The 12,988-nt window shown below is 48.8% G+C and overlaps 1 protein-coding gene across 1 annotated transcript in view; it reads left to right on the forward strand.

The window, feature by feature from the left end:
- The first annotated feature begins 2,275 nt into the window (after window positions 1–2,275).
- The window catches only part of TTC9 (tetratricopeptide repeat domain 9), a 29,274-nt gene continuing 18,561 nt past the window's right edge, over window positions 2,276–12,988 (forward strand). The window contains exon 1 of the mRNA XM_075030538.1: window positions 2,276–2,755. Within this exon, the coding sequence (XP_074886639.1) occupies window positions 2,386–2,755 (370 nt within the window). The 5' untranslated portion in view covers window positions 2,276–2,385. The remainder of the gene's footprint in view (window positions 2,756–12,988) is intronic.

A 12,988-nucleotide genomic window follows, 5' to 3' on the forward strand; every position in this document is an offset into this window, starting at 1 on the left:
ATCCAGCTCTCAGCTGAGGGATACTGTTTGGTATCAACACAGAGTCTAAGTTGGCCAACAAACAGCAATCATTTAGACACTTCTGTTATCGTCTATTTCGGGATTTACACAGTTGTGACATTCCTCTTCATACTCACCAGCAATCTGTCACGAAGAGAGCTTGGACATTTCTGGAAGAACTACAGGATGGAAAACTCCTTTGGGTGCTTAGGCAACATTCGGGACTAAGGCACAGTTTGATATATTCAGTATAGTTCATAATGCAAGGAGCACCCAGTTTTGTCAATCTTTTGTGACCTTTTCTGACCACATCTGCACCCGTATTGGCAGTGACCACTGCCAGACTCTTCTATAAGAAAACTTCAGCTTTGCATAGCTTGTTTCAGGCATCCGCTGTTGACCAGTAACCAAAGGAAGAAATCTCAAAAACTCCCTTAAGGCTAATGCGGGGCGGGGGGGGGGGAGAGAAGGAAAAGTCACCTATGTCTCGGTGCCCCCATACACGCATGTCCATGGGCTCAGGCAAACTCCCGAAGAGGGAAGCAACATCAACTCCCAATGTCACTTTGCCGCACCACCCTTCAAGACACCAGGGCCGCCTTCGATTGCTTCTGCAGCTGCTCAGATCTGAGGAACTAGACCTCTGTGGCAATCTCCTTTCCTCTGGCAAAGTCAGCGTTCCAGCACAAGAGACATACATTGTCCTTGTGAATTCTCCTGAACAGCAATCAATCACGGTACAACAAAACCATTGAAGTTACTTAAACTTACTTTGTGCAATATGACTAGCAGATAGATTAAAAAATGACCCAGCAGGAATTTTCCTTCCTTAATTCTTAGGTTCCACACATCAAATCCACGCCAACTACTGAGACTAATACCTACCACCACTGCATCCGCCCCCCAGGATTTCCTGATTCTAGATCACGCGTACTTTGAGCAAGATTTGTAACTGATCTTATTCTTGGCTCGAGGTACCTGAAAATGCTGACCATTCATTTTCATAAAGTAAGATTTCCTGAAGATGTGTCTTGTAGGGCACCTGGAAATCAAAGCACTTGAAATCATGTAATCATTGCTGCATACCTTAGCTGTAATTTCTCTCACGCAAGTACTTTCAAAATTATACTTTTAGCACAAGCATAATGCTATTTGCTTCTCCTTGAGGCTCTGGCTCTTGGATGCAAGTGAGTAGGTGTATGACTGTACCACACTGTGACCACAACCTCGGCAAGGTCCAGAAACCCAGCAGCAGCAGACTCACATTACCGATGCATAAAGCCCAGCTTATTAGCCCTGCTAATGAGGAATTATCCAGGCACCAGCTCCAGACCTGCATTAATACTTTTACATGGAGCTGTGCTGCACGGCTATCCCAGTTTGCCCAGCGCTGCACCACCACATGCCATCACACTAGGCTGGACACACCTCAGAGAGAACCTTCAGACTCCATTTTAAAATGTCCTCCTGGTTGCAGAGGGAAGCTTGAACACATCGTACCACAGCTGCAGCCTTACCATGTAAAAGTTACCCGGCTAATGAAAAGACGCCTCCCAATACATTACTGAGAAAAAAACCCCACTATATTTTCATCCATCCTCTCATTTTTAAGCCCGAGGTATGGCCTACAAAACGTCTTGCCACAACAACGCACCCCAAACACACCCAACTGCTCTAACGCACAGCGCAGACACGGCGTTCGGCGGAACAACAGCCGAACCCGGTGCCGGGAGCGGTTCTTCCGCCGTTTGTCTGCGCGAGGGGACCCGCTCCCCACCGATACCCCCAACCCGGGAAACCTTCCCGGCACGGCCGAGGCGTCGACCCATTTTTCAGCAGCACGTGGGAGAACGGGGGTCAGGAAAGTCCAAGCCCCCGAGGTTCTGGTGCGGGGGCAGTTGCCGGGCCCTTGGTTTCGCTGCCCCGGTGCAGAGGGCACAGCAGGCGGGCCGCTCCCCGCGACACCCCCCCGAGGGACCGCGAGTGGGTGTAGGCGGTGGACGGCCGCTGGTGGGGTCTGGGAGAGGCGAGGGAGAAGGGAAACTGGGGCGAGGAGGGGAAGGCAGGCCACGGGGTCCCAGCCCGCGGCCGGGGACACCAGACCCTAAGGCGCCGGAGGGGAAGGGGCTCGCCTGCCGGTGGCTGCAGGGAGAGCGGGGGGGGTCTCTGCGGGGGTCGCGGCGGTGCCCGCGGCGGGCGGCTGGTGGCGGGGGCGGGCGGAGGCGGGCGCCCCGCGGGCTGCGGGGCGGGGGAGGAGGAGCGGCGGCCGCCGGAGGATGGGAGCGAGCGGCGGAGCCGGGGAGCGGCGCGGGGGCAAGGCCGGCAGCGCGGCGGCATCGCCCGCGTAGGGCGGCGCGGGAGCCGGGCGGCGGCGGCGCCGCGGCCATGGAGAGGGCCAGCCCGGCGGCGGGGAAGCTGAACGCCGGCGGCCGCGGGGCGGGCGATGGGCACGGCCCCGCGGGGGGAGCCCAGCCGCGGGCGGCGGCGGCGGCGGGCAGCGCGGAGCCGGGCGAGCTCATCGGGCGGGCGCTGGATTTCAAGAGCGAAGGGGCGCAGTGCTACAAGGACAAGAAATTCCGGGAGGCCATCGGCAAGTACCACCGCGCCCTGCTGGAGCTGAAGGCGCTGCTGCTGCTGCTGAGCCAGGAGCCGGCCGGGCAGCGCCCTCCCGCCGCCGCCGCCGCCGCCGGGCTCAGCGAGGAGCAGCGGCAGGCGGTGGAGGCCATCGAGGTGGACTGCTACAACAGCCTGGCAGGTCAGCGGGGCGGCGGGGGGGGGGGGGGGGTCCCAAAACCTTGGCCGCGCACACCTCCCTTCCCCTCCGCGGAGCAGCGCTGCCTCCCTTCTCCGCCCGTTTCATCGCCCTTTCCTTCCGTCGTCTTCCATTGCCGGTTCTGGTCTCGCGTTCGGCACAGAAGGGCTCCCGGTGCCCGGCCCGGTGCCCGGCCCGGTGCCCGGCCGCCTCCGGCAGCGCCCGGCCAGGCCGCTCTCGCCTGCGGCCCCCCCCCGGCCCCGGCGGCTGCTCCGGCCGCCGCTGGTTAATCCCCGCTCCCTCTTCCCCTGGGAGACAGGTGACGAGGCAGCGGGCCGTACGTGGGAGGCTCGGACTTGGAGAAATTGTGGCTGGGGAGCCGGCCGAGATGGCACGCTGCGCTCTTCCCTCGGCCCGAGATGTCCTTCAGTCCCCTCACCGCGGCTGCCGGGCTGGCGCCGGTAATTAGCGGTATTACAGAGAGGGAGGGAGACTCCTTCTACCACATTTGATGCAAGGAAGGGGAAGGGTTTGGGCGCCGCTGCAATGGCTCCAAATAGTACGAGATATAAAAAGAATTCTTTGGCCTCCTAGCAGTGAAAGTTGAAGGCAAATACAAGACTGGCTTTTCGCTAGCTGCCAGTCAGCGCTGTGGTCGGTAGCCGGTTGACCATCCCTCCCTTTGCTCTCTGCCATCTGTTTAGAAGAAGTGCTGCAGGAAGATGGAGGGGAGGGGTGGGAGGTTTAACTACTTTGTAGTCTGATTCTGAAGTCCTTACAGAGACAGAACTCCTGTTGACTTCGGGGAGCTTAACCTCCCATCCTGCAGTTCTTGCTAGGGTAATTTTTGGTCCCTAGCAGCGCATGGATTCTTTCTTTCCAAGCCTGAAAGCATCCCTAAACCAAAAACTTGTGCCTAGGTACGTACCGAGAAGAGAGCGTTCGTAACCCGGACAAGGTGCGCAAAGTGACAATGTTAATAAAGCTCTGCCGTTTTCCACAAGGATGAAAGGTCACTCATTACCCTTCATATCCTTGGGGGAAAAAAATGGCGAAAATCAGGACATTAGTGTGTCAGCTGTCACCATCGCTCGGCTTTTGGCTTCCTAGACAGCATTGGTTAGCTTTGTTTCCTGTTGTCTGGTGCTAAAAAAGATGCAGAATAAAGCAAATGGTTTGAAACGCCAAGCCAGCATCTTCTCTTGTCTTAATCCACGCCAATCTGTTATACTCACAATGCCTTTTGGGATGCAATGGGGGCACAATTTAGCCCCCTTGCATCACGTTTTCAAATACTCTTACTTCAAAAGCCTGTTGAAATGGCATGGAGGGAGAGGCAGGTGAGATTCCAGAGTGATACCATAATTGCACAGCCGTAATTATGCCTCTCTCCAAATTTCTGTTCACAGGTTTATTAAAATCCATTGTATTTGGCAAGGATCATTTAGATTGGCGGGGTTATACAAAGAGCCCGTAATACTCTGAACAATATAGCTTGGCGAGTCCCTGGGCTTGAAAAAGTACTCGCAGGCAATATCTCTGCTAAATACCAATGAGACGTGGTAGGTAGAAGGTAAATGAAGTGGGAGGGAGGGATGGGATTTGCTTCTGTGGCACTTTCTGCTGAGTACACAGGTTCCACTTGCTAGAAATGTGTCCGCTCCTGCTGACGGAGTTGTCCTGCGTAATGGTCATTGTCCAGCTCATTTATTTACCGTTTCGCGTTTGTGCGGGGAATTTTTTTCACTGTTGCTTGTATTTCATCTTGTCAGCAGTAGCAATCAGACAGTGTGAGAAACATGCTCCATCTTTAACCTAGATTTGAACAGATTTTTTTTCCTAAATTTAACCAGTGTGAACACAAGAGGAGATGAGTATAATTAACCCTGGAGCTGCAAGCAGTGCTTTTCCTGGGATAACCTCACAGCAGGTCAAGCTGTCATTTTGCACAGACGGTTGTCACATGTTTTCAGTAGATGGCACGCACAGAGCAGAGAACAGCATTTGCCTCGGAAATGCGTAGCTTCATGTGTGTCTGCTGGGCTGCCTGCAAGCAATTTTAAAGAAGTGCCCCGCATGTTGGGGAGGGGAGTGTGCAGTTGAACTGGAATTGCAGTGTTGCTACTCCTAGCCCAGTCCCAGAACTCCCATTCTAGCAGGAGGATCTGTGAATTTGTGGCTGAAGAGAAGGGAAGAGGGGGGAGGGGGTTTCCCCAGAACTGTCATAATAATTAGTATACTGTTCTAATAGCAACTTCAAGAGGTGCAGCAGTGGGACATTATTTTCTAAGCATGGTGCAGCAGAAGCCACCAGTTTCTTTACGCAGTGGGCTCTAGCAGAGGCACCAGCGCATGCTGTTAGAGTTGAAGTCAGGGTTATTTGACGTGGGGAGGGGAGGAGATGCAGAGAGTTTTGCTCCTGAGCACCAAATGAGTGCCTAGAATTGTTTTTAAAATAAATAAATCTGCATAGTGCAGAGAGCATAACAGCAGTATATATCAATTCGAGAGAAAGCAGTTTTTCACTTAGCTCTGATGTATACCCGGTAGCGTTAGCAGCTGTCATCTGAGTGTCCTTATTATCAAGTTCTTTTAGCACCTCCGCTTACTCTTTAAGCTTAGCATTTAAGAAGCCCACCTTGCTTTTGCACCGTCATTTTTCATGTGGCCACCACACATCCACCTGTCAGAGGTGTTTTGCATCACAAATATAGATGCACACATACAAAAAATTACTTGTTTAGATGCAATGTACCAGTCAGAGGAGAGCATCAACTAGAGGTAAATATGCACTTAGCCAAACAAGTAGGCGCGAAACATACAGCCAAAGGGGATTTGGGACAATCTCATGGGTGAAGGCTGGCGTTGGTTGTTGTTTTTTTTTTAATCTGACTGATTACATGAGTAAGAACATGTGGGCAAACACTAAACTGTTGTCTGTGCCTCTGTTGCCTTGCAGAATGTAAATTTAGGCACAAACGTGCACACAGATTCTTGTTTAGCTCTGCTTCTTTTGTAGAGCACCTTCAACAGGCAATTCTTATACCGTGAGGTGGGGTGGGCAGCTCTTGTGTTTAACGGTACCCCCACAATATTCAGTGGGTTTTCTAAGGTCCCCTGTTGTGGAGCTATGTTGCACCCCCGCAACCTAAACTATTTAGCCCATTTCAAAGGATCCCAAATCTACTGGCTTTTAAATTCTTGTGATTTTTTTTTTTTTTTTTTATATTTTAAATCGGCCTAGGATTTTCACTGCTTGCCATTGGCAGTGCTGCTCACATTTCTTTCACTAAGCTACTATCTGGGCTTCAGTTTAAGCTCCCAGAGTTTTGCCTTCAAGGGACCCCCGCCTCACATCTGCAAAATCCAGCACTGCCGCGTTCTTACACGGGCCTGCCGATACCCCTTCCTTTTACCATAAGTCTGTCTGATAAATGTCACCAGAGGCGAGAGCAGCAGCATGGTCAAGGCTCCCAGAAATTGCTAGGCTAGGCAAAGAAAAAGCCTACCAGCAGCATAGAGCCTTGCGGAATGAATGCTGGGCTGTAAGGCAAACAGTCCCTTCTTTATGACTCACTGACAGTCTCTGACCTTGAGGAAGTCACTTGACCTCTTTTTGCCTCTCTTAGCCCTATTGAAAAATAAAGAACAGGGACCACAATCTCATCCTGATGGTGCATTCAACTGAGTTTCCTCCAAGTCAGTGGTTTGTGTTCTTTTAAAAAAAAGAGGAATGTATGAAGAATGCCTGCGGAAAAGCAAACTGGCCAAATATCCCTCAGGTCTGAGTCTCCTTTCCACTCCTACAGTATAGCGTCTTTGATCTAGAAGCAGCTTAAATGCTTTATGCACTGCATGCAGGTAGGGATCATTTACCTACTACAAATGCAACCATTACTCTCATTAAATGCAATGATTATTTTATTCCAGCATTACTGCCTAAAAGTTTACAGGGTCAAAAGGACTATGTCTACTCTGCAGAGAGAAACAAGTCCTAGTCATTCCAAAGGAGCAAAATGCTAAGGGTAAGCATAGCTTTAAGCTTTTCTGGTGAGGGAATGTTGCAGCACGATAAGCAAACCTTTGCTGGTTTTCCTAAGCATGCAGAAATGCTAGAGCTAATCCTGGCAGGAGAAACGGAACCAGGGAGAGAACTGGGGATGAGGACTGGCACTCGGGGATCTGGGTTTTTAATCCTCCCTCTCTGCACTAACCAGTTGTGGTATCTTCACGAAATCTTTCCATTCTTCGAACCTCAGTTTATCCATCTGCATTTATGACCTCTTGGGAGTACTGGAAGGCTTTGTTCAGTACATGAATGTAAATTAATGTAACGTGTTTATATCCCCATTCAGGTATGTTTAGTTTACTATAGGAGTCTTGGCAGTATATTACAAAATGTAGCAATCCAAGATACATCTCAGCCTGGTTGATGAGGTTTGGCCTCCTACGCTGGCAGAAACTTGCCACTGGTACCATTCACGACTGCAAAGATCACAGCAACATTCCCACAAAACACGGCACTTCCAGCAGCGCAGGAACCCCCTAGCATCCTCGGGCCCTAGACTGGGGTGTAGGTACTACTTCCAGCCATCACCAGTTGCGCAGACTTTGGTGAGTAGTCCCACTGAGAAATCCAAATAAGAATACTTATAATACTTAATCCAAGTAAAAATATAACTAAACGTGAGAAAAGCTGGTAAAACTTGTCTCCACTGACCACCCACTAGAACTCCTCACCAGGAGTCTCTGCTAAAATCCCATCCCAGTATATAGCCGTTAACAAGTACAGACTCTACCAGGACACATGGTGCTGTGGGTGTTAAAGCAGTCTTGGATTGTTGCTTGATGTGAAGGGTTTTTTTATCTGCTGCATCAACAAAAAACACCCTCTGTAAAGAGGCCATGCAATGGGAAAGAGAGACAACAGCAAACAGAGCAGGATGTGGTCTGCACTTCCACTGATTGAGGGGGGACTTTCCCGACACTCTTGGTTTAGGTAGATCTACCCAGCCAGAGTACATGGGAATATCTTGTTTCACAGGCCTGATGCAATTACTGCTCCAGGTAGGTGCAACTGCAGCAGACAATAAACACAGATGACTATGTGTGGTTTTTTAGTGATAAGCCCAAACCCTGACATCTATTTAAGAAAGAAGTGGGGTTTGAAGCCATTGTCATGAATTACTCTTTGGAAATACTCAGTATTTACCTGTTCCCTTTTATTTTGGAGAACGAAATCCTCCCTGTTCAGGGAGTTTCTTGTGCATTGAGAGGATGGGATGGAAATACATCCAGATGCCGGGGGGGCGGGAGGGAGGAAGAGAAAGGATGGCGAGCTGCCACCAAACTTGGTTTAAGTGATACATGTCTGACAGCATCTCTCTTGCTGAGGCAGGAGATGCATTTTCCTCTACTTATGTCGCTATTCTTCCCAAGACTTTTAAAAACTTCAGGCTCTGGTGGGGTTTTTTTGCAGCCACGTCTACCACATGTTTAATTCCCTTTGCACGAGGAGAAGCCTGTCCCAGGTGACGTTGTCACCATTTGCCTGAAGCAGAGTACTGAGAAGGTATAGATCCCCTGGCCAGACTGCCCAGAGGAGCTGCAGTCTTGGTGAGCTGAGATCCATCCACGTCTAGCTACAGCTTACCATGGGAGATGAAGCAGGAGGTGTCAAAAATCACAAAGCTTCTTCAAGAAGAGAGCGGTGGTTAATTTGTTTACCTGAAGAGTACTGGTTGTTCTCCACCTTGAGAACGCTGGTATGTTTTCTGCGAGTTCTGTAGTAGCACATCCTGCCAGCTTTACTCCATCCTCTTCTGAAATGCCGTCCTAGAGTTCCTCCAGCAAAAGTCCCACAGTGAGTCACAGCCTCTTACACCTCCACAGGTTTCCATCAGTGCTGTGCTGAAGATGGTTCAGCTGGTTCAATAAAAGCTAGTGTCAAAATGAAAGCTGGTTTCCAGTCTATTGCTAAACACACCCGTGAGCTCCATGGTTACCTCCTTTTCTGGGAGCTAGGCCACCTCTACATGGTTCAGCAGGTGGAGCATCTTTCTTGTCTTTCTGTTCACTTCGGCTCGGACCCAGAAATTTCTAACCCAACTCCAGACCTGTTTCTCCACCCTTTCTCCTAGAACTGCTTATCAGTTCAGCAGCACATCCCCAGAGTGTCCTCTGAGCAGTGTAACTGATGCTCCAAGAATGGAGGGTCATCAGAAATTTTCACATTAGGATTTTAGGATGAGATCTAATGCACACCTGATAAAGGAGCTGCTGTGAGGAAAAGAACGGTAAAAGTAAACAGTATAAATAAAAGGGGAGGTCTAAATTGCCAGGTCCTAGTTTCTTCTTGACATTGTGCCATCTCACAGAAAATAACATACAAAAGACTGTGAAACTGAGGAAACAAGATGAAGAAAGGGAGAAAATACATCATGAAGTTCTGAGAAAATTTACCGGCTATTTATTTTCTTCTTTGTTCTCTCACTTCACGGATGAGAAACTGATACAGAAGGAACAACTGTTTATTAACCTTGTTCTCAGCTTACTCAGGCGACCATACCAGTGACTAACACTGAGGGTTAAAAATGCTCTGAAAAAGAGTCAATATTAACTATCATTAACTAGAAAGTTGTTACTAATGGCTGCTGAGGAATCTGTCTCCTTTTGTTCATTCCTGCACTGCATCTTGGATAGGAAACAGTAAGCTTAGGACATTGATGGATGAATGCAGGTAAATCTTCATGGGGTGGCGTGGAGCATTACTATTCTGTTCTCTTTAACAAAGGTTGTAGAGTCAGCGCGGTTTCTGGAAGCTTTGCTAGAATTGCTGAAGGTAACTCCAGCTGGGGCACACTCACTTGTGTGAGGCTGGGAGGTGGTAGTGGGACACTGTGGCTTGCTCTGTTCTTATGCGCTTGCCTAGGCAGCTGCAAATGGCAACCACTGGAGGTGGGTTGGAGTAGACAAGTCTGTCTCAGTATAGCCATTCGGAGTTCAGGACACCTCTAGAAACAGTACCAAGACAACTCATGGAAACGAATTGGGCAAAGTCACGTTTTCTCTCTGTGATAACCCATGGCAGAAGCGACAGCTGGGAGCAATGATCTTTAGCTGTCATAGCTTGACATGCCAGAGCTCATCTGTTACTATCCATCGGCAATAGCTAATGTCATGATCTTTACTTCAAAATCCACTCCATTCTCCCTGCTCTCCAAAATTCTTGACGTGCCATTGCCCTGAGGCTCGTAGGCTGGATAGCACCATCTGCTTCTCCTTGGCTTTGTCCTGTGTACCCAGTTCTCCCATCATGTTTCTCAGCTCAGGAGTCAGGGCTGCTTACACAGTCCGTGCCTTTACCCTTTGAATTCCTCTACTAGCTCTCCCAGTTGTAACGCAGCTAGGTCAGACCTCCCGGACAAAGTTTTGTCCCTTCCTGGGCTTCCCCCATCTCTGTTCTGCCAACAAGGTCCTCTCATCCCCTTTTTGTTCTCATCCTGTGCCCCACAGCACCCGATTCCTTTGAGCTGATTTTGCCTGCGGTATATTAGTGCAGGTTGGAGCTTCTCTCCCTTCCTGGTTCCCCTCAAAGCCCATCTCTGCTGTGACACCTACAGAAAGCCAGTCAGTTGGTGCTGCTTACCAATTTGTGTGTAACAAGGAAGAGCACATCTCTACAACAGCGTGTACATGTGCAAGCACGTGACTATATTCTGTGTCTATCTTCGCACCCTTTGTCATTCCCCTTGGTAAAATGACCAACTCTTTTGATCAGGGGCATGAATTTTAACACATGCTTGTCCTGCGTAGCCATGATCACAACTTTGCCCATCACAGCAGCACATGCTCATCTTGAAAGCCTTAGGCTGTAGAAGTCACCACCCCTGAATGGTTCTGCAACAGCCTTCTGACAGGAGTCAGGGGAAAAAAGCAATCATCTCCTGCTGTTTGCACCTCTAGCAGTTGTGGATCTGTTTGCCGAAGAACCCAAATTGCCTGACAAGTCCTGTGTCCCAAACTCCTGACTATCATGACATCTCTGTCCTATTCATTCATATGTACCATCAACAAGGCAGGAGCTGCATCTCTGTACATGTCCCTAGGTGGAGCGAACAACCATCTTTACGTTGCTGAATAAGCCTTTCAGGACACAGGGCACTGATTGTTGGTTGCAAGGCTACAGCATTTTTCCTTCTCCAACGCATCCATGTTTGACAGGTCAAATCTCTGCCCTACTAAAGCAAATACTTTTCTAGCCACTGCTCAGTATTCCCTTCCTTTCTTTAGTAGGAACACTGCCCATTGCATTTACTTGCTGCCAGTTTAGGGGGCTGTCATGTAGGTTGTTCTGCATCAATGGCAACAGCAACTCCTTTCATATCAGAATGGCAGGCAGCAAAACTCTGCTAATCTAGCCGTCGATCTAGTTGCCTGGGTGCTGCTGGAAGGGAGCCGCTGGGTCAGCCAGCAAAGAGCCACCAAACTAGTATTCCTCAAATTTTGATTCCAGAGCTCCTGTAATGCCCTGATTACAGCTGTCAGTTTTCACGGCTCTGGTGTTACTCTGGCCTGGCCACATCAGGGACATCTGAACAGCTCATTTTCAACTTCAGGAAACTCAAGTGAGGTATCTACCTTGCTGTAAGTCACCTTATTCTGTAAAGCAAGAAGGTTCACGGCCCTCTTGGTAGAACTTAATCAGGCAGTGGTGGAAATTTGCTACTTGTCTGATGCATCTGTAAGGCTTAGCCCAACATGCAAAGACTGATTTCAGATCAGCGCAGCTGGATGCTGCTTATCTCAGGTCTTTTCCAGCTTGGAAGACTTGACTCCAGGCAGCAGAGCTGTTTACTGCTACCTGAAGCAGATGGAGAGGAGAATACAAAACAAGCAGTGGGGTACCCTTGCCCTGCACGTTCCCCACTGTAATATGTGGGAGAGGAAATTTACTCCCAGAAGCAAACCAGAAGCAGAGGAAGCGTTGGGGACTTGAGAAGTTATGTCAGACCTTTAGTGCTTCCTTTGGCTGTTCCTGGGCTGATGTGACTAACAAACATCTGCCTCCGGTATGCTGTGCTATCCCTACAGTCACCATCTAATCCACAAATTCACCCTGATATATGATATATATGATATATCATCTTTATGATATAAAGAATGATCTCTCAACCAACTGCAGGGAAGAAGCTGTAAGCATTCACATTCCTCTGCCCAATCCTGCTCCCGGAGAGGGAGAGGCCGGAAAGATTACGTTTCATCCAGCTTCCAGAGAACAAATCCATGGAATGGCCATAGCCTCTCCCAGACAGGAGCTGCCCGGGGAGGTCATCACCCCACCCAGCTGGTCTTGCAGAAGCAGAACGATGAGGGAAGGAGTCTGTTATGATGCTCTGGAAAACCATCATAAGTCAGCCCTAACCATTGTTGTGCAAAGGCACTTTTTTTGTTGTCTAGTGCTTCAAAAAGAATCAAATTGGAATCTCTGCCCCATGCCTGTAGCAACGATTCTCTCATCAAACAGTGTGGTGCAGAGTTAAGCCTCAGCTCCTTTAGTCACCATATTTTTTTAATACTAGTATAATTCAAATCCTAGATTACTATCCTCTTAAATGCTTTGCACTGATTAATTGCTTAAGACACGGTAGTGCATTCATGTTGCAAGGAAACCAGAGCAGCACAAGGCCCTCACCTATATTGGAAATACAAAGAAACTGTATTCATTTTCCTTTATACATTCTCTAACTAGCGTGATGGAGCTCAAACTGAGGCAGCTCAGGAGCTTTGCTCATGGGGTGGGGGGGTAAATTGAATTAATAGATTAATACAAAATAATTTTTAAAACCCAGGGCTGATTAACTTGGAGTACAGTGCCAGAAGGTGTCATGGAGTTAAAGAACCTAATAAGGTTAGAAAAGAAAGCTTAGAAACATAACTAATCAGAATGTTCACTGCTGTATTAGATAGGATAAAAACTGTAAAGCAAATATTACATTTTCATGCTTGAGAACCACTGCTAACTGGTTTGGATTTATGAATAAACTTCCCCGAGATTTTCATTTCCCTGTCCACAGCCGTGTCACATAAATGACTCAGTCATCCTGTGATCAGCTAGCATATTCACATCCTTTTCCTCTTTGGTTGTTTCCAGCTCATGAGCTCACAAATTCTAGCAAAAATTCTTATTAGTCCCAAAGAGCATGGTCTTCAATTTTGTATTACCAACTTCCATCC

This window comes from Buteo buteo, chromosome 6 (assembly GCF_964188355.1).
Source record: "Buteo buteo chromosome 6, bButBut1.hap1.1, whole genome shotgun sequence".
Taxonomy (NCBI): domain Eukaryota; kingdom Metazoa; phylum Chordata; class Aves; order Accipitriformes; family Accipitridae; genus Buteo; species Buteo buteo.